The 21,674-nt window shown below is 40.7% G+C and overlaps 1 protein-coding gene across 14 annotated transcripts in view; it reads right to left on the bottom strand.

The window, feature by feature from the left end:
- dachd (dachshund d) overlaps positions 1–21,674 on the bottom strand; it is a 104,122-nt gene that overhangs the window by 29,185 nt on the left and 53,263 nt on the right. For 8 of the 14 annotated variants that reach the window (XM_065962204.1, XM_065962201.1, XM_065962200.1 and 5 more), the window contains exons 3-4: positions 13,629–13,781; positions 5,302–5,445 (exon numbers count right to left, since the gene is read on the bottom strand). In XM_065962204.1, the coding sequence (XP_065818276.1) occupies positions 5,302–5,445; positions 13,629–13,781 (297 nt within the window). The remainder of the gene's footprint in view (positions 1–5,301; positions 5,446–13,628; positions 13,782–21,674) is intronic. The other 6 variants (XM_065962206.1, XM_065962208.1, XM_065962210.1 and 3 more) reach the window with 1 other exon arrangement.

Raw genomic sequence — 21,674 nt, 5'->3', positions numbered from 1 at the left:
TGGGGAAACACTGGCCCTCTGTTCACAGTAAGGGGTATTAGTCTCGCTTTCAGCGCCTGTCCAGCCCCTTTCATGTCACCCCATCCAAAAGCAGTGTTTCCCCGATAAAGGCCCATTCAGACCACTGTAGGGGAATGTGCCACCAACCAACGAGGGTCCGCCGAATCCTTTTATTTGTTGATGAAAGGAGCCAGGTGAGGAGGATATTGGTTTAGTTAAGGAATCTGGATTTTTTTATTTATTTTTGCCAAAGAGTTAAGTGTTTTTTATTCATGTGTAACTTCTTCTGCTTTTCTAGATTTGCTTCTGATAAATAAAGAATCACAAGTAGGAGCAGCTTACAATCTGGAACAGTTTTAAACTTGAAAAAGGCCAAAACAACGCAAAGCAAACTTATTAATAGAGAACCAACTATACACAGAGCACTCAAGGTGATTTAAACATTTACAAAAAAAGAAAAAAAAATACAATAACTCACATATTAATACAAAATCTAGGGGCACTGGTGGTGGTTAGTTTGTGCACCACATTCTAACTTTATTGGAAAGTGTGATGAGTGCCATACAAATGCACTTTAAAGCCAAGTTGCACTTATTTGTTTGTGTATATAGATTACTTCTGACTAACCTTTTATTGTTCCTCAAAGTCATTACACGTTATGTTTTCCGGGACCTTGAACCATGTATTTTGTTGCATTCACACAATTGTTAAACTTCATCCAACTTTAGTTTGTTGATCGCAAACAACGCCCCTGCTCGGGTCTAAGACGTCTTCTAAGGTCGCTTTGTAACACGCAGCCTTTTTAAGTCAACTCGTCAGTGATAATAAATAACAAACAGGGATTTTTATTTGGCTCTATTCAGAAAACAACAGAATCAACACACATTAGTCAGACTCATTAATCACCTGGATATTGTGTAGCTATTCCAGCAGGCAAAGTGTTAGAAACATATTTGTCAGTTTGTGTTTATCTCCAATACAGAAGTTCAGACCTGATGAGAGGTGAATTCCCACAAGCCTCCCCCCCCCCCCCCCTCCCTCTCTATCTCTCCTGAAGGGCATAAACAATGCATTTGGAGTAATTTACCTGAAGTAAGCCTGAGGGACCTGCAAAGGTGAACTCCTATTTACCATCATTAAAACTACAAATCACTTAATACCAATATAAACAGCTCAGCTATTATGTCGTGCAGTGCTCGGGAGTTCACGCATGGATAAGCAGAGATCTGAATCGCTGAGGATGAATTGAACGAATTAAAACAGCCCTCGGTAACAACATGATTAAAAAGCTGTTACATCAGAATCAAAAGCGCACTGCTGACGATAGGTCGGATACTTAAAAGAATCACGCCGAAAAAAAAAGATTGAATGTTTTAAAATGATTAAAAAGAGAGCAGTAATTTATTTTGATGACAGAAATGATAACCTGCAGTGATTTGTGCAGCAGTTAATCTTCATCTTAACACGACTTCAGCCTTTTCTGGACGTTTAACCCAACAGAGGAACATAAGAATAAAGGAGCTAAGCTTTTGTCATTGAGAATGCTATAGAGCTAGCTGCCTGTGCTTTTACCCTTAACTCTGTTGTGGACAGATTTCCCCTGACAAAAATTAAACCAGCTCCTACTTGGCACTTTATTATCTCTTCAACTGAATGATTTATTGTTTGTGGAGGGAAAGAACCAAAGAGAGGGGGAAGATTACATTTCTAGCCAAAGCTCAGGCCTGATCTCGTTTTTTACTCCCTCTGTCCAGGAGAAAAAGCTCCCGACAAACAATAATGTCAGCTGTAATTGATCGGAGGTCGCCGGCTGGGCCTGCAGTAAAAGCGCACTATTTAAGCGACAATCGGCCCTACGCTCTTCAGACGCTGGCTAATGAAGCTGTCTGTCTGGGCTATTTACCTTCTCTTAAATGGAAGGGGAGAGATGTACTGTAAGAGACAGGGCTGGAGAGGATCTGCCTCTCGCTCCCGTGAAATAGGACCTGCACATGCCTCAGGAATGTATAATTGGTTGGCGCAGCCAAAGCTGGGGATCCGGTGCTAATTAAATGACTTGTTTAAAGCCTATCTGTCTTTGTTTGGGAGGCTCTGGGCTTCAGAACAATGCATTGTAAATGCTGTTGTCAAACAAACATTCCTGGTTATCCTTTGATTTGAATTGAACAAGACAAAGGGCTGATTTGCTCGGGCGCTAAGCCTTTAGTTTTCATGGTGTTGAGATATTTTTTTTCCTCTTCTGATCTGTCAAACTGAACAGGACCATTCCAGTCAGGCAGCTAAATGAACTGACTCCCATGCACAATGCATATGCAGCCCGCCGCCGCAAAAACAATCTCAGTTTTCCTCCTAATTGCGCTTGTAAAATGCCCCCATGTCGTGTATGTATTTCTCCAACAAAGGTGAGGCGGCGGTGCACACACATGGAGGGTCTTTGTTGTGGTCGTATCAAGGATTTGCACACTGGTCCCAAAAGGAAATGAATGGCTCATGACAAAGTGTCTGTCATGCAGCGAGACATTTAGAGGTCTCTCCATAGCGCTAATCAGCTATTCATCTTTACTACAACTCTTAATCTCCTCCAGAATCCGAGATGGAGAGAGCCCTATAGCCATTAGATCAAACATAAGACACAGCCTCCATAAATATACTGCCTGGCATCTTGGTGCCACTTTACAAAAAACACAAGCACATGCGAACATATGCACTAAAACACAACTGCTCCTGCTTACACACACACACACACACACACACACACACACACACACACAAACAAGACAAAACAGACACACACACAGATGGCAGGTTCAGTCAAGGCTGGTGAGTCCTGTTTCTCATTAAAATGGGGGGAGAGAGGAAGGTATTGAGCTTTGATGTAGCCACCCACGGCCCCTCAGTGTCATTGAATGAAACTTTGAAGCCTTTTGTGTTTACGCAGTTAATGTTGATAATAAAGCAAACATCTTGCCTTTGTTAAATACCTGCTGTACACTCATGTATAAGCACAAACACGCACACACACACAAGAAAAAGGACATAAAATGATCCCAGTAAAGAGGAGATGTAAACATGAAAACGTACACACTCAGACAAAGATGCAGTGTGGATAATTGTGTATAAGTAATAACACACATGGGGCCTATGAGATAAAAAAAAAAAAACACATGCAAACAATATCCTTTACAATCCAAGAGCTATGATGATTGGACCCATTTCAAGGTAACAAAAATCAACAAACAAAATATGTCGAGCATGCCGGGATAAAAAGATACATCTTCCAAAGATTCAGGTTGGCAAAGATTTCCAGTCAAGATGCCTAATTTAACGTAATATATGAGACAAAACATTTCTGATTTGATGAGGTAACGTAATTGCTTTCCTACCCAAACCACCGGAGTGTAACATGTGGTAGAAATTATCGAGGAGACAGACAGAGGTGTTTGTCCTTTAAGTGTATGAAAATCTAAAGCAGGCAACTTTTTTTTTTATAGGATAATTTAAATCCTCAGCTCTAATGGCACGCATTCCTTCTGAAAATTGAAAGATCAATCATCCCTGTGGCAGATCTGTTGTGGAAAAAAAAAAAAGTTCTTGCTATCTTTGAGGAGAAAATGCTAAACACGTTTTCTCGCCGTGGCCCCACCCTCGCTCGCGGCTCGCCCCTGTTTTAGCTGTCTATTTGTCTCTTTGCTGAAAATGTTAACGAACAGGGCAATAATCAAGCCATATGCTTGCATGTGGCAAATCTCATTACAGTAAATGACCTTTAGCAACCAATGCCAACATCCTTGTGCTCGATAACACTGAGTGTGTAGAGTAGAGGGAGACAATGGTGGGTTTAGTTAACACAATCATGCACATGGACTAGGGGGGTGGCCGGGACAGCCAGGGCCTTCAGGATGCATTAGCAAACGCTGTTTTTCTGCTTTTCTAATTTGGGTCGGAACCAGGCTCACTTTACATTTGTCACACATCACTCCTGATAAATACTCAACATCAGAGTGAGAGCCCCAACATCTGATCGCTGACAACGAGCCGTGGCACGGGAAAGTGCTGCGAGCACAAGAGGAGAGCAGAAGGAGAGGAGAGATATTACCAGCAGCTGTTACTACTGCGGGTGCAATATATTCAAGCCCAATCAATAAAGCTCGTACAGACAGTGACACCCAAGCAGACAGAGGAATCATTTTCATCTGATACTTAGCAAAGGCTCCCCTTTTAAAAAGATTGCTTTCAGTCAATGACAACCAGTTGTCATTTGACTAAGGCTCCTGAAATGAAATATATTGACGAGCGTTATCAATCACGGCCCACTCTGCCGTCATATCACTTTGGAGGAAGAGGGGAGGGGTGGAGGGGGATCAGTTTGCATGTGGTCATCAGATCATCTGTTTTAATTACAAAATTAGCATCACTACCTCCTGGGCGCTCACTTCCTCCATTACAATCACCTCTTGAGGGAAAATCAGTAATGCAGTGTAGAGTTTACAGCTTTGCTAATGAGTTCAAGGTGAACTGACTGTAATACGTGAATTTTACACCAGTGCAGTTCAAAAAAAAATCTCATTACTTGGGCTGAATCACATCGAAGTGTACAGATAAACTAAAAAGAATTAACAATATTCTTTTATTCATTCATTCAAAACTTTGTTTCAGCCTGAACTAATTAGGTTTCTCTATTAGCAATGATATTGAAATACAGAAGAATTCACATTAAAACGGACAGAAAAGGACAATTGTCAGTGGGAAAAAAAAGCATATTGAGCCAAATTGGTTCAAGATTATTACAATAACTGTCCACAAGAAATGAATTGATACATTTTTAGAATGTGTTTGTAAGTCAGTTCTACTGTTTTATGCATCAAATCTGAAGTTTGCAATTCTAAACTTGGGATAAATCTGCAGAACTTGAAGCTGGAGTTATTCCAATAAGGATACCAGTATTGAAAATAGCCTCGGATGCTGCCAAAGATTCAGAATCAAATTGGCAACTTTGCATGTGGATGAAATGATCCAACACAAATGCGGCGCTTGCAGATGGTATAGTTTTAGTCAAAGCTAGCAAAATGTTAGCAATCTTTGGTTTTCCACCAATATTACAATGTCTGCATATTTTTTTCCGATCGACTAGCACTGTATGAGAGGCGTACTTATTAAGGATGTGCGCGACTAGCCGATTAAACATCGTCGCCCTTGCGAGTCGGCATCGGAATTACTGCTCGGTTAAACAAATTATTAATATTTGTATGTGTTGGCCCTCAATGCCAGTCAAGTGTTGCGCTGAAACATTAATACAGCCACCTGCCACTTGCTGGGGTTGTAGCCACAGACCGGCTGTAGTTCCGGCAAATGGGCCTTCTCTCCTCTCTCTTCTGTCCCGTTGTAAACAAGCATAGGGAACGGATAGCATCTCATAGGAGCAGCGCGGTAAGCCGGTATGTGGATCTAGAAAATGGAGATAAAGTTGTTTGAAGCTGTGTCAGGTTCAAATGGCATAAAGACTGTATAACAATGCATGACCACATTTAGCACAGGCATTTGGACGTTAACCTGCAAGGAGGACTGAAGGCTGGTGGTGCTAGCACTGCTAACGTTAGCCACACTTGGCAAACTGATTTGACATGGTTTACCTACCTGACGCTATTATAATGAATGTATTCAATATTGACAATTTTGCTTTTAGTCCATTTCGAAATAGTTGCGAAATGTGAACACCTAATAATATTCATTATCAACCACAACTCAAAGACTCTGAATTGGTATACAAAGGAACAAAATGCAATTGAACATCCCCAACAACAGCCAGTTTTCTACAGTCCTGTTATCTAATCCAAAAGTCCAACAAGAGATTATGTATGACAGTTTTTCTTATTATGCCTCTCTACCAGAATCCAGCAGGTTAATTCATTATTTTGTTGGAATGGGCTTTATTTTTAGGGATTCTAAATTCAATTTGTCAAAAGGCACCTTCTTGTGTTTGTTCCCACTGTGAAGGACATGCAAAGATTGTGAAATTCCTCAACATTGTTTGAACTTGCTTGCTCTCTCCTCTTTTTTTTTTTTTATCTTGGATCCCAGAGGAGAGGCAGTGCGATGGTGAAGATGTCTGGGCTCAGTGTAGGTTGATAGCTCTATTTGGATGAGGGTTCCCATATCATAATTGAGAAGAAACACCTTTCTCTTTCAGGCGACCGCTGGAGTGATTTCGTGAAAGAGAACTATTTCTATCTCTGATTCCTCGCGCTGATTGCGGCGCGCTGGCGAGGTTTTTACAGCCTAATCACGGAAAAAAGAGATTGTCATTTTGTTGTCATCACTGTTATTGTGTTGCAGTGGTGTAACTGCTCTGCGCTAATGTTTCCCTCTTGGAAATAATCACAGGAAAATGAGAGCACATGATGTTCGGGCTCTATTGCTGCACCGTCTTAGCCGTCCGTCTTTGTGAAAACGGTTCCACATTCTATGCAATTACACGACGTGCATATTTTTGCATTACTCCAACCTGTGAAAGCTCATCATCACTGAAAGGTTGAATGTCATTTATTACACGTATCACATTTACACCAAGTGACATTGTCTTTTCAAATTGTGTTGATCTCTTCACTTTCAAAGGTCAGCCCCTTCCCTGGCTAAATTCAACCTGACAGAGAATAGTGAGGAGGGGACAGCCCAACGCATGCATCACCCTCGCATCAAAGCACTCCAAATTAATCCATCCAATTAATGAAGAATGAGGCCTAATGTTGATGAGGGATGACAACTCGACTGGTCAGTTGTTTTTTTATAGCTCTGCTCCTGCTATCGTGAACTAACCGCAAGAGACAGTCAAACAAATATTTCCATGACACAAGATTTGTCCCTACGTGTCATCTCTCCGTGTGTCAATTCCTCTCTTTAACTCCGCTGCCACTCAAAAGATGATAGAACTTGATATGGATCATTACGGAAATAATGTTTAATCAATTCCCCACTGTTATTGTAATCTATTTCTGCAGTTGTCTGCATTTGTGTATTTTGTAGCTTCATCTGTGTGCCTCACAACTTACAAATCATGCATATTCAAAGTCTCAGCGCCGATGCTTAACAGGCGATGCAAGCGGAATTAGAACGAGGACATTAGACTTCATTAAAAAGAGAAATGATTATCAGGTTTATCTTTTGAAATGTCTATTAAAATGTGTGTGTCGTTCTTCACTTATCTGTCACCTGGCTCCCATGAGCCTGGCAGACTAATAGAGAGATGGTGAGGGCCAAAGCCCAAGAGAGAGACAGGGACCCATCAAGCTCTTTACTCAGGCTGGAAGGCTGTCTGTCTGCTCTGCCACTCTCTGTCTATCTGTGTGTCTCACTCTGTTACTCCACATTTATTCTCCCAGTATTGCACCTTAACTGGACCCTATTTTGCAATGCCCTTTAATCAGAATAAAGAAAAACAACACTAACTGCATTGTATTGCATAAATCAGACATGACAATAATCCGTAGCAGCAAAAGAGGTGTTATGATATGTTCCTGAAATGAATTCCATTCAGCCTATGGCTACAATCTAGTCTCTCTCAAGAGCTTCGGCTGACAAAGGCTCCCACAAGAGAGCCAGAGAGGAAGATGGATGAAGTTGCCCCTAGACACTCATATCAGGTCAGTATGTGCTTTATCCCCTAATGGTTAAGGTTAGGATTGAGTAGGGGGTGATACTAGATCTGAGCCTGAGGGCCGTCGTTCCGTCTACAGGAGCAGGAAGTAGCCACCATCCTCCATCATGGCCCACATTTAGTTTTTCACTGGGCCACCAGCGCTAGTTGCAGCTAGCAGGTTTGGAGCGTGCAGCTAGCTGGTTGGATGTGTCCTTCCACCCAGAGAGCTTTATTATTAGAAAGGACATAAACAGACTAATTAAATCGCAGCAGTGGAGCTGGGCTGACAGCTGGCGCAGAGAGTGTGACCAAACAGATCCCTATCAAAGTGCAGGAGCAGAGTCTCTGTATGTGTGCTGCTTTTGTGTGCATGACTGTCTGCGTCTGCTGACACGCATGCCTCTGTGTTCTGTAACCATACATACGTGTGTGGCTGTTAATTTCACCCATTTTAGACTTGTGTTTATTCTATAATTGATGACTATCAATTTTCCACTCTAATTTCATTCACACACACTGTCATCTTAATGTCTTATTTATCTGTGCAGCGCAGAGCACATTGACTCGCTGATATGATCCAAAATGTTACAAATGCTATCCAGCAGAGCAGTAAACACTCCAGTAATTAGTGCATGGTCTCCAGGCTGACTCCACTCGGCTCTGCAGCATGGCCAAGCACAGACCCCATATCGAGAGGAGCCTAGTTATGCATTGATCTTGGAAAATTAAGGCTAACTGCCCCAGATTGCAGCGTCTTGATGTACCTTCTGGATGAGCAATGTTCTATACTTGTATTGTTTGTAGAGTAAACAGGATGATTTGGACGCGCTGTGCTTTAAAATGAATACATCTTGAATAATTAATGGCGGCACCCCATAAAGCGGTATCTGTGTGGCCGCAAACGTAAAACCACTGATGATGAGAAAATATGGTTTTAACAAGTCAATAATGGGTGAGTGCAACAAGAACAGCCTAATCAATGAGGCTGCAACGTTTGCAAACAAGGACTTGAATTATAACGCCAATAATTGATCCCTTCCATTTTTTCACCCCTCCTCCGTGTGATGTCATTGTTTATCGATTGCTTCCTGCCACTGAGAAATGATGGGAAGTTTCAGTTTGTTTTTTCTTTGACTTTTGCTCCCCATCCCCTCCTCTCCCCCCTCCACCTTTCCCTCCTCAGCCCCCTCTCCCCCACCCCCTCCCTCCCTCACCCCCTGTCTCCATTTGAAATTTGCAAGCTGTAGCACCAGCTTAACCAAAAAGGATTAAGTCCCATACCCAACTGAGAACACAGATAATGCTCAGTAATTGGTAAAAAATGAAGATGAATGGGACAGCTAGATAAGGACCAATTAGCTGCTGGGAGTGTACAGCTGTGGTCTCCTCACAGAGCGCTCTCAGGGGCCAAGGCCCCCTCTTTCTGCTCTCACACGAGCATGCACACATGCAAACACACACTAACACACATGCACGCATGCAAACATACAAGCAGGAGGGTGGGGCTTGCAGAAATTAGCCTGATGACCCTGGGAAGAGAGAATGATGCTTCCTCATCATCTCACCCAGAACCTTTTTCTCTCTCAACTCTCAGTCAGGCAGCACTCCAGGTACCTGTCACCATCCGCCCAGCCTCCGCCTAGCATGTGGCTCTGTCTCTGCTCCCTGTTGGGCGCAGGCAGCCTGGACCAAAGCCACAGATGTGAGACAAAGGGCTTTCAGTGTTTGGAAGCAGTGCCTCCAAATGTAACTGCTTATACAGCTTCGTGCTGGTTGTTCAGATTTAGGATTGCACCAGGACGTAGTATAATTTCTGCCACTAAGCAACGACTGTTGTGTCTTCTCCTCTAAGAGCAGCGAGTTGTTTGGTCGGCATGTCGTGGCATCATCTGGCTGATGACAGTGGAATTCCCATATCTAATTACAAACAGGATTTCAGCTCCATTAGATTTGTGTGGTGAGGAGTCAGATGAGTGGCAGGGCAGCACCCAGTGGCCAAAGAGAGATGGAGGGGTGAAAGACAAGGAAGTAAGTGAGACAAAAAATAAGAGTGAAAGCTTTCTTACCAATTTTTTTCAAGTCTGAAAAAATACTTGAGTTTTCTACCATGGCTGAAAAAAAAAAAAAGAAGGCAATTCCTTCTTTTGAAATTGGCAGGTGTTTGTTAGCGGGCAGCTGACAATATTTTCTCTCCCAGTAATGAAGGTTGTGGCTGGGGTCAATGCACTGGGAGGGAACGGCGGGTTGTTTATCCCCCTCAAGGCCCAGCGCCACACGTGTTTTGCTTGGTCTGTGATCTGTAATTGTGGCATTTCCTGAGAGGCGCAGGAACAATCCACATTGTGCTTTGAGAGGGCTCCCTCTGACCGACTAAAGACTGCGAGCCAAAGATAGACCCAACTCTTATTCTGCATCCCTTTTTCATTTTTATCAGTCTCTCATTCACTCAACACATATCTGTTTCTCCTCTCACTCAGGATGTTTGGATATTTTGGAGAGTCGAACCAGCTGTTTTTTTCCTCCTTTTAATTAATAACATTGATGCAAACAGGAAGGTCTAATTGCAATGAATATTTAATGAGAGGGAGAAATATTAGCCTGTTCAATTTACATCAACACAAAGACAGCGACGGGCAATCCAACTCTACAAACAGAACAGAGTGTCCTTCACTGGCTGCCTCCTCTGTGCTCTGCTTTAAGCGCTCCACAAAGATCTGCTTCACACAAACACTGAGATGAGGCACCTGTATGTTAGCCCCGAGGAGGATTTGTTTCAATGGCCTTATGTAGTAGCTCCTTCTCATTAAATGGATCTATCCCCTTAGTGGTATTATCAGAGGCTGCCTCATTATCATATCAATTCCTATCACGGTTTGGTAACGTAATTCATGCAAGCAAACACTTCCGTTTGTTGAGTCTTAGTTAAAGCTGGAAGATCATAAAACTTTGAGTCCATTTCCTCTGAGCAGCTGTGGTCTGAGTGTCTCAAAAACAGCATGAAGTCATTCCCTGTGAACAAGTCCAGTCCTAACAAAGCTACAGCCAAATACAGTTCCCCTTCTGCCCACTCAGTGCTAAATCAGTCAAGTGATTTGTAAGTTTGGATTGCTATTGAGAGCTGGACATATTAGGCATTCACAGTCCAAAATAGTTTGTGGAAACCGGCCAGAGCGAGACACTTTTGGAATGTTAAACAATTCACGCTTCCTTGTAAGTCGCTTCATATTTTCGTGAAATTACAAAATGCTTTTATTAAAAATAAACATGCGAGTGGAAGCCTGGGGCTGGATGAATAAGAGAGCGTGCTGTTTAGCTGTGTTTCATGGCCCCGCCGCGCCGAGCAGGCCATATTTCTCGTGCGTATTATCAGGATGACTCCTGCTGGCCACCCTGTCACAGGAGAGTGCTTGATATAAACAAGAGATTGCTGCGACACCCGGTAATCAATATTAGGATGGTTTCAGTACCAAACATCATTTGTCTCTGCGACCATTTCTTTGACCAAACGAAGCATTAATTCAAATCATAAATCTGAGCTGATTTAAATCCGAGCAGAGTGAGGGAGAGAGAGAGAGAGGCCCCTGTCTGACTGCCTGCCCCTAATGATTTATTTTCTACATTTCTGCGAGCGAGAGATTTGTCCATACTCACTGACAGGTCACCTTCAAACGCCAGTGGCAGACTGTTCATCACCATGCAGACGAGCATCTCATCGCTGCGAGTAAATATTAAAGGAAAAGAATCCAATTGATTGTGGATGGGGCCGAGAGGCGTCACTGCCATATATTTCACTCAGAGAGCTAATGCTGTGGCCCGTGCACCCGCACCTAGAGCTGCTCCCCCCTGCCAGAATTATGATTCCAGCGGGAGCCTGTGTGGCTGGCTGTGGGCTCAAGGTTACAATTTAAATTGTAAAAAGATAAAACAGTTTCTTATTAGCTCCATTGCCGTAGCCTTGCTGTTGGTGCTCACATTTATCTTTATTTCCGTGACCTCGTCGTCTGGTATTCTTCTTTTTATTTTTACATACTCCATTCTCTGGGAGTGATGACCTCACACTTTATGCATTTTGCATTGTTAAATCTGCTTAGAAACACATCCTGTTTTCATCTCGCGCACCATAAGCTCCATGTTGTCAAGTATTACTGATGAAATGTATTCAGGAGTCGAGCCATTTATTACAGGGAGTGAATCAAAACCTCCATTTAGCAACCAAAGCTACAGGGATTACATTTGGTTTATAATTTGGAGCCGGCACTAACATACATTATCTTTCTCTTTAATACACTAAGTGGTTCTGTGTGATATTGCGAAAATCCTCCCGCATTTTAGGGCTAATAATTAATTGAAATGGCACATAGTGAAAAACCAATGCTCTCACAGCAATTCAATTAGACCTTGTTAGAAGCTGATAGCTTTGGGAAACTGTGTTCACTGTTTCACTTAGCTCTTATGAATGTGTTTTTATCTTTCAACACAGAATTGTAACACTTGAGAGGAAACAAGACTTACCTCACCGAAGGGGAAATTGAACTTAATAAAAACTAAACAAAAAAAAAAGAAAGACAACATCTGTGTAATGGAGACAGACGTGAAAGTCTTTGGTTCACATCGAGCTGTATATATAAGAGCGTTCATATTTGCTTTGGCAAAAATAAAGTTTTTTAAAGCCATGTTTTTCTGTGTAAATTCATTTGGCCAATAGTTCAGCAGTGTGTCAAAAACTACTATTTTATAATAATTTGTAAAAAGTCAGGGAATGGGTTAACTTGTGTTATTGTTTTTTTTTTTAAAGGGGCAGCACACAATTAAATCTTATCCCACCAAAGTTAGCCAATAGCTGATTAGCATTTATTGACCCTGAGTAGGTAGACAAGCTGTCCGAGAATGTTGGTGAAAATTTTGAGAACTAGCATGACCGTACACTAAAAGGTAATTATTCAAAGACAAATATCCCAATAAAAGTGTTCACGCTCATGTATATCGTATCTCATAATTCTAGGGCTGCTCATTCATTTTGGTCAAAATAAGTTTCATGATTATTGAACACAATAATTTTCTCAGCTTTGAACTTAACTGTTGCCTTCACACAGATCCAGGCAAAATGAAAACCATATCATTTTTTTACAAGATCAATCAGAATGGTAATATGAGGTGAGGCTCATATCACCATAATAAAATGGAATAAAAATGTGCCATCAACAGTTACAGTATTTGAACTTCCATTTGATGTTGACAGAAATTACAATCCTCAACCAAAGAGAAACAAGAGTGATCTGGACAACAAAGCGAATAATTCTGTCTGTTTGCTTTCTTTTCTTTCTGTGTGGTCATTAAAGTTTAGTCTGTCTGCTTTCTGCTTTCTACATTCTTCCTGAATCCAAATTAATCCTGAGTTGAGAAATTGATTAATTTCCAAACAGTAGCCAAAACAACACTAGGAAACTTTTAATTGTAAATAACATGTTGACCACCACACCCATTTCCACCAAAACTGGTTTTCACTATCCTTTTAAGAAGCTGTTATTTTAAACTCTATTTTCATGAACTAAAGCCAAAGTTGGTTCAGTAAAGATTAGCAAGATTTCTGGAAAAAATGAAGGTATTAGTTTCATCATTCACCCATAATTGTCCATTGATTTGTTGGCAATGTCTAACATAAAGGCCTAAAAACTAACAAAAAGTTTCCTGAAAGATCAAAATAAAACAGTTTGACTTAATAAAACATGCTTTCCATCAGTCATTAATTATTCACATCAATTTGTAGGACTTAATTTGATAAAAATGCAGACGATTGTTTGCGTCTTGAAAGAGATCTGAATTTAAGTGCGTTTCAAAATAGTAACTATAGCCTGCAAGTCTATAGCTGTATGTATGTATTTGTCTCTGCAGGCAGAAAAACTAGTTAACAGGAAGTGTTTGTCTTCTATTCATGAAAGTGTGAATATGTTTAAGGTTGTGACACAGTGTGTGTGTTTGTATGAAGCATCCTCACCGACAGTGGAGCTAAGGTCTCCATTCTCTCCGTCGCCCCCATGGTGGTTGGCGTTGCTGTGGTAGCCGCTCATCGCCTCCAGCTTGATCTTCTTGACCTTCATGGCCTCTGCGATGGCTGCGTTGGCAGCTGCTGCCGCCGCCGCTGTCAGGCCTGGAGAGAGAAGGCAGAGGAGACAGAGCTGCTTACAGAGCCGCTACATGTCTGCTGGGGCTGAGCCACTGCACCTGCAAAAACCTTTCACAAACCTGACCTAGCAAGGGGAAAAAAACAAAGGGAAAGGACTTCTGAAATAATAAAACAATGAATAATTTTATACACTATGGGGAATAAGCGCCTGTGAGATCACAGCTTGGTTTTTCATCTTCTGACAGGGGATATCTGCACAGCAGGTTATCATGCTGATGGGATGGATCCCTGTGTGTGTGGCAGCATATGATTTTTATGAATGTTTCACTGACTCCCATATTCCTCGCCTCTATATTGATGTATTTGTACCTTGATGGGAACAGATGCAGTCAACATAATAGTGCATGATGCAAGCATTTTGTGTGTACAACTTAGAATACACAAAGTGAGTGCATGTATAAAAGACTTGTAGTGATACAGAAGAGTTTCAGGGGGAGAAAAAGGTCGAAGAAAGAGTTCAATATGTGAACAAATACAGACAGAGAACTATCTTTAAAGATCTTCATATAGAGTGTATTCAAATGACACATGTTAATGTATTCAACAGATCTAATTGTCCTGAATAATGCCTGGAATTGGTATTCTAATTCCTTCACAGCTATAACCTGTAGTGTGTCGGGGCTCTTCTGAGAATCAAGGCCAGTCATCAAGTGGATAGAAAAAATCTGTACATAACATGTTTTTGTGATTCTTTAACACTTGTATAGGAGTTTGAGTGGATTCGATACTTGCAGGGTCATGTGTTAAAGTGGAACAAAGACCGCATTAGAATGTATTTAATTCAGTACATTTTCTTTTACGTTCACTTAAAAAACTACAACATTCTCAGGAAATGAATCAGGCTAGATAGAAGAAAAAAAAAAGACCCTATTGAGGAAAGGGGTGGTTTGATTATATCACAATATGACATTTTTTTTTTAGACCTTCAAAGACTTTTTGACAGCAAAAAGAAACTTGAAAAAGAGTTTGTAAATTACAGAGAAGTAACTACGTAAAAATCAGAAGTGAATTATAGAACCTGTCAGTCTCGCTCTTGAACTCTGTAATAAGATTGTGCTGTTTCAAGGCAGCTTCAAAGTTAGCTATAATTACCATATACACTCTTTAGTTTGCAAATGACTTGAACATTTCTGACAATCTGCCAAATATCTTTTAGAATATGGATCCTCCTCAGGGGACTGTTCTTCTTCAAAAGATTGTTCAAGTTCTAAAAAATGTCATTCACTATTCCCCCTAAATATAAACTGTAAAAGCAGCGTTTCACTCGGTCTCCCACCTCTTGATATCACTTGATAATGTATGACTTGATTTAGTGAGATTATGGACATACATATGCCGAGCACACTGCAGAGATCATAAAGCATTGGTTTGTCATTGTGGTATTTGCAGGGTTCTGGTGTATTGAACGTGACTGACATCTTTATTCATGAGGCCGGTCTCAAACAGCAGGGACAGATAGCGCTAAAGCTCCTCTAGGCCGCGGCGTGTCTCAGGAGAGTCCTACGAGTCCTCTCTCCAACCCCGGCAACACAATCAAATATGCATGGCAGGGGGAAAAAAAAGAAAAAAGATATGCGACTATTATTGGAATCACTCATAACCACAATACAGTCTATCACCTGCTCGTTAAAGAGGCTGCTTACACTGGGTACGCAGGTTTGCCTTACGTTTGACGCAGAACAAGGCGATGTCTGCGTTTATCATCACTAAGCTGTCACGTCTCCGTGATGGGACTCAAGAGCAGCTATTAGCCATGCATCTGAGGGGAAGACACAAGTACAAGGAGAGCTAGAAATCGAACATGTGGCTCTAATAGATACATGCGAGCGTGTGCACACACACAGGTACAAGCACACGCTGACAAACGCACACAGGAACATACCGGTGTGGGCACCTTCTCCTCTCATCCCCCCAGCTGATAGGCAGATGGCGAGAGTCACTCTGAGCCACTGACATGGAGGTGCATATAATTTAAAGCCTTGTTTGCATCTTAAAATACATCAGTACCATATTGACGTACAGTATACATCATGTCAGCGAGGGCCCCTCTCGTTTGCAATGGGCCGCGGCTTGCTGTTCAATATGCATAGGCAGAGCGGGGGGAGAGGAAGAAAAAAAAAAAAAAAAAGAGAGAGCCATTGCCTCATAAGAAGGTGATACTTCTCCACATAATGAATGTGGCCTCTGCCCAGTCTGAAGGTCAGCCTTCATTTGTGTATAATGGGCAAGAGTCAACTGTTTTCCAAATGAGACGTATGCAGAACAGACTGCCGAGTAAATATTGAAATCACCTCTGGGCTGTTTGTGTGATAAATTCCCCCCACAAATCAGGTGCCGCTCAAAGGAGTGCCGCAGTGGAGCCTTCTGATGCTCTCTAACTTTGGCTGTGGTTTATTGCACTGCAGGCCGTGTGTCCTCGACGTTTCTTTTGCTAAAGTAAATGGGGCTATATTTTAAAAGATGACAGAAAAGGAAAAGAAAAAAAGGAAACGGATCAAAGATATTTAAGTCGTAAATAATATTATATTGAGTAAATACAGGCTAAGAAATAGATTTGTGGCATGACAGAAGAGATGGAATAATCACTTCTTCATTTTTCATTTATCATTCCGCTCCATCCTCCAGCCCCGTCTTTGACTAAGTGACACTCTCCATAGATCGAAATCTTTGTTCTGATAATTGTTTCATTCCACCAGATCAATTGTCATAGCCACATAACACACACCTCCATACAGTGCATGTAATAAGGAAGCCAGGGAGGTGCTGTTGGCGCCCAGCAACAAGTCTATTAAGCCACTAGAAGTCTAAACGTCAACAAGACCAATCCCACTCAGTGCTAATCTGCATTCATTACTATGCAAACAAAACAATCCTGCCTCTTATATTCTTTCAAAGTCACCTTTAGATTCAGACACTTTTCTCTTATAGACGGCGCACGGGCAAGTCACAATCCTCCCCGGCAGAAAAACAAACAGCACATCACGGCCGCATGTAGAGAGCCACACCAGCCAGAGAAGAGAAAAGGGAACATTTTAACAAATAGAGAATAGCATGGCACTGTCACATGGGGAGCACAAAACAGCAAATAACAGAGACAAGGTCTGATGGTAGCCCTTGGAGCAGCTGTCATATTAAATAATAATGAAGGATCTATTAATATGCAAAGGAAGCAGCAGCCGACTGGCTTAACGCTGTCATGCCTCTGCATATTGTCAGGATCTTCATCATTAATTAACATGCTAGCTGCCCCATACCTGCGCCAATGTCAGAACATTCTTACAACAAACACCCCAATGCCTGTGCCCTCCGCAACTAACTCGTATAATTAAATTAAAATCAGATTAACTTCACATCAGTACACAAAAGACTGACTTTTTACGACTTTCTCTGGCTGGGATTATATAAAAAAAGGGGAAAAAAAAGAAGCTTATCTGTTGTGTTTCTGTTGTGTCTCTGTTAGGGCCTGCACCACGGGTAACAATGAAAACACACTTTATTTATCAGACGAGCGGGATAAGTAGGGAAGGGACGCTCCATGTCAATGAGCATGGTTGCCTAATTTTATGCATGGACTGGTGGCAGCACAGCAATGACTAACTGGGGTTGGGAACAACGCGACTCTTAGGTACAATGCGCCACTTGAACTGTGCTATCCACATCATGACAAATTTAGTATCAATTACACAGCGCGCTAACCTTATGACAAGCAGTGGACTGGAGGAGGAGGGGCACAGACACAAAGAAGTGACACTAAATTACCTGCTGCATACTGGATCTATTTTAGAGCAGCTTGAAGTGGCACCAGATTAGATGATCCACTCTAGAAGCTGACGTGCTAATTGTTCATCAAAGGAACATAAATATTACAATACGTCTCCACCTGCAGCACTTAGAAGACGGAGAAGCAGCTCTCTGAAATCTGAACACATGCCTGTACAGTAAGGCACGCCTGAACAGCATTAGGAAATATTGTTTTATCAGTAAAGTACAGGATGCACCCCGGCTGGATGTAGGTGACATTCATTTCTCTAATGGTAAATGCAGTACTCTTGCGTTATTCAAAAGGTTGAAGCCATATCCAGGACATAAATGAATTATATTGAAGCTGCTGCTTAAGTAGTGGCCAGAGTGTGAGTGGAGGCCCTCTCCACTTTAAAGGAGATGTCATCTCAGTGTGGTGTCAGTCCACAGCAAATAATCCGATTTGGGGGCCAATCTGCCTGTAATGCATCAGCAACTGGAAGGGCTCCAGAGTAAAACCCACCCCCCTTACCCCCACCCTGGGGGGATGAACGCAAGCATGCACGCATTCAGACTCTCACACATACACACGTGTGCTTCCACACACATATGAGGGTATTTCCTTAAATGGAAACCTAAGCATATTAAGATGTCCTTTTCTAAATGGAACCAGCATCAAGGGCAAAGATACATATGTTAACAGTGTGTTTCACCGAGGCCTCTCTAGTCTGCTTAGAGTGTGAAGAAGACATCTTTCCACCGTCTTCAGTCTGGGCATCGATTTGAATCTAACATGATTTAAGTCTTTGTCTTAAGTGAATCTGTTAAATCTCATTTGCATAAAGAAATCAGAGCAAACATAAAAGTAGAACATGCCGTTCAGAGTGCAGCATAGGTTCAGTCATGACATGTTGCACATTAGACATTCTCTAAGTAAAAACATTCTTGTATTTAACATGACGGCTTAAAATCGCTCACAAAAGATATAACATTGATTATCTGGCATGATATTGTTTTAAGCAATGTTTGTGTTTATTATTTGTTTTATTGTGTACATATATTGAATCATGTTATAAATTAGGCTTTGAATAATAATTAATAAAATAATCATCAAATGTTTCCATGTAAGGATCCTACGTCACAGGTTTGATGACGATTTTATTCAAAACTTTGACAGAGATGAGTCATTTTTCCAAAATCAGAATTTTCCCCCCAGGACAATTTTGATTCAATTCAGTTGAAGAACTTTGGATGGATATTATATGCTCCTTAAATTAAATAAGGTGAACGGTATTTCAAAACAAATACTGAAATATAATTAGAGAAATTCATAAATGAGGTCTTCAGACATCAAATTACACACAATCCGTTATTTTCAATAGAAAGAAACATAAACGTCTTATAGATGAAGGTATGTATTGATATTAGTCCTGTGCAATTTAAATATAAAATGTGCAATGTGTGATTGCATTGTGAGGATGTTACGCAGCGTGATAATCAAACATATCCTAAAGAGTGCGCATTAGTAACATCTCACAGTTTTTACATCTATCTGTTCTTCATGTTTTACACGATACTTTTACTTTCAACATGTTCCATCCTTCATCCTTAATAAACCCTGAAAGTGATTTTTAAACATCCTTAATAGGCACCATTTAATCTGGGGTTAGCTGATAGCTAGCTTTAGCGTCATCTGACGGAATCAAACATGGTTTGAAAGGACGGCTGTTATACCCGGGTCTCCATCTGACATCTGACATTTACACATGTTGATTATGTAAGCATAGCTCGAAAACAATACATATTGTTTCCTATCCATTGTGATATATTAAGTTTTGCAATGTGTGTATTGTAAATGCTTATGTTGTGAAATTTAGGTGCAATTCGAATTGATAAGCAAAATTATATTGAATTTTCCCCCCGTGAATCCATAAAAACAATCCAAATCCAAGTTTTGTTACGCCCTTATTTCTCAAAAAATGAGTGCTTCGCTAAACTTGAGCCAGAGGCATCCAGACCAAAGTAACAGAGACTGGAGATGAAACATCAGTATTAGCTGGGTTGGTATATGACACTAATCAAAACATAGCATGGATTGTTTTTTGTTGTATCTCTGAGCCTAAGTCAGACAGAGCGATGGCTTTTAGGTGGAAACATGCAGCATTGGCAAAGCCTCAGGAAAAGCCCACATTCTGTGTGTGAGTGTGGAGGCGCTAACTCATCTGCAAAGTGATCTAATATGACATGACGTGATAGTGGAACTATTTAAGACAGTCTCTCAATGTCGCTTTTTAATCATCAATCAGTAGATTTGGACATGACAGGGAGATCAATTAGTCGCCTACTTAGATGCTAACTTATGTGTGGTCAATTATACTTAATTATTAATCTGTCAAAATGTCTAACTTCCTTTGACGTTTAATGCTTAATCCTGTAATCAAAACAATAAGCGGTTTAATCAGAACATAGAAATGGAAGGAAAAGTTCTGTCTCGCCACAGTTAGGAAGCTTAAGGCAGTTATGAGAAGACCAAAAAACCTCAATTACTTTATCTCTGCCCCCTGAATACCCCGACTAAATGTCAAGATCATAGAGTCCCTCTGGGCTTAAAGGGGATGATATCAAAAGGCTTTCTCTGTTGCTTTATGTTCCACTAAATAACACGGCTCTTTCTCATCATTGTCCTTCTCTGTGTTCACTCCGGCCTTTAAGTTCGCCTTCTATACGACGCCGCAGATAGCCAGTGACCTCACCCTATTCCCAGAGTTCAAAGCAGCAGCCTGTGAGCCCCCATTGTACTGAATCACAAGGATGGTCATATCTGTGTGTAATACAGAATCTCTAAAACCAGCACAGACGCTGCTCTGCTGCCTCTTGGAGACAGAAACAGAATAAATCAAGAAATATAAAACTGAGGTGTGAGCAGGAATGTTTATGCGAGCCTGAAAGTTTTTTTTTTTTTTGTATGACATGTTTGAGACTGTGTTTATTTTAGTATAACTTAAACTTTGTGTTGAAACAGTTGCCAATACTTATAAGTCATGTTAAAAAATGCTAGGTACAGTAAGCTTCAGTCTGCCTTCACCTATTGGGTCAATTATTTTTCTTGTCATTTAACCCTTAAACCCTTACTGTATCTATATTTATGTAACTTAGTTAATAAAAACTGAAATATGATGCTACGACTTCTACTAACTACTAAAGAGATGAAAACGGGTCTGTTAAAATTGTTGCGCACCAAAGATGACATCGTTGGTACACCAGCGTTTGCAGTTTACCTTGCAGTACTATTATACTGTTCAAGGTTGTTAAAATTGTTATGCAGAGGCTATAAAGATTGGGAAACCAGTTGTCACATATAAAACCGCTGGTAAAAATACTACAGTTCGTATTGTTCCTCAGAGATAATTGAATGTGTCTTAAAAACATTGTGCACTGAAAAACCAGCTGTGGTGCTTTATCACTTGGTTAAATACTAGAGTTAGTAGTTGTATTGTTAACAGTTGTTTTACAGAGATAAAAGAGCCTTGTAATATTGTGCTGCACCAAAGACGACCATTAGAAAACCAACTTTTGGATTTAATCTCGTCATAACAAACTGTAAGTACAGAATAAGTAAGAATTTTGTACAAAGATAAAGTTGTTTGTTGTTCACCATTAACAATTGGACAACAAGCTGTTTAATGCATTTCTATGTAAAATACGACAGTTTAAGTTAAACAGTGAGTAGTTCAGAGACAATAACATGCCTGTTCAAAATGAATCAACATTAAAATCAGCTCAGCTGTTCAGTTTTTTGGGAATATACTTCAGTTAATAGTTTTGCTTAAAGACACTTATATCAGTAACAATTGGTGTGCACCAAAGACAACCATTGGACTTTTGCAGGTAAACTCTTTGTAAAATATTAAAGGTAGTTTACTCTTAATGGTTTACAAAAGAGATAATTATACGGTGAGATAAGTATACAAACGATTACCATTTATTGTCCTACCAATGGGTTACAAATGGAAAACCAGCCTTTACATTTATGTTAATAAAAAACAACTTTTTTTTACTGGTATCAGTTTGGTACAGTTTGCATTTTTTAAATATTAAAATGTGTTACAGTTGTTT

The sequence above is a fragment of the Labrus bergylta genome, chromosome 13, assembly GCF_963930695.1.
Source record: "Labrus bergylta chromosome 13, fLabBer1.1, whole genome shotgun sequence".
In the NCBI taxonomy this organism is placed as follows: Eukaryota; Metazoa; Chordata; class Actinopteri; order Labriformes; family Labridae; genus Labrus; species Labrus bergylta.
This window is presented reverse-complemented; position numbering and strand designations above follow the sequence as displayed.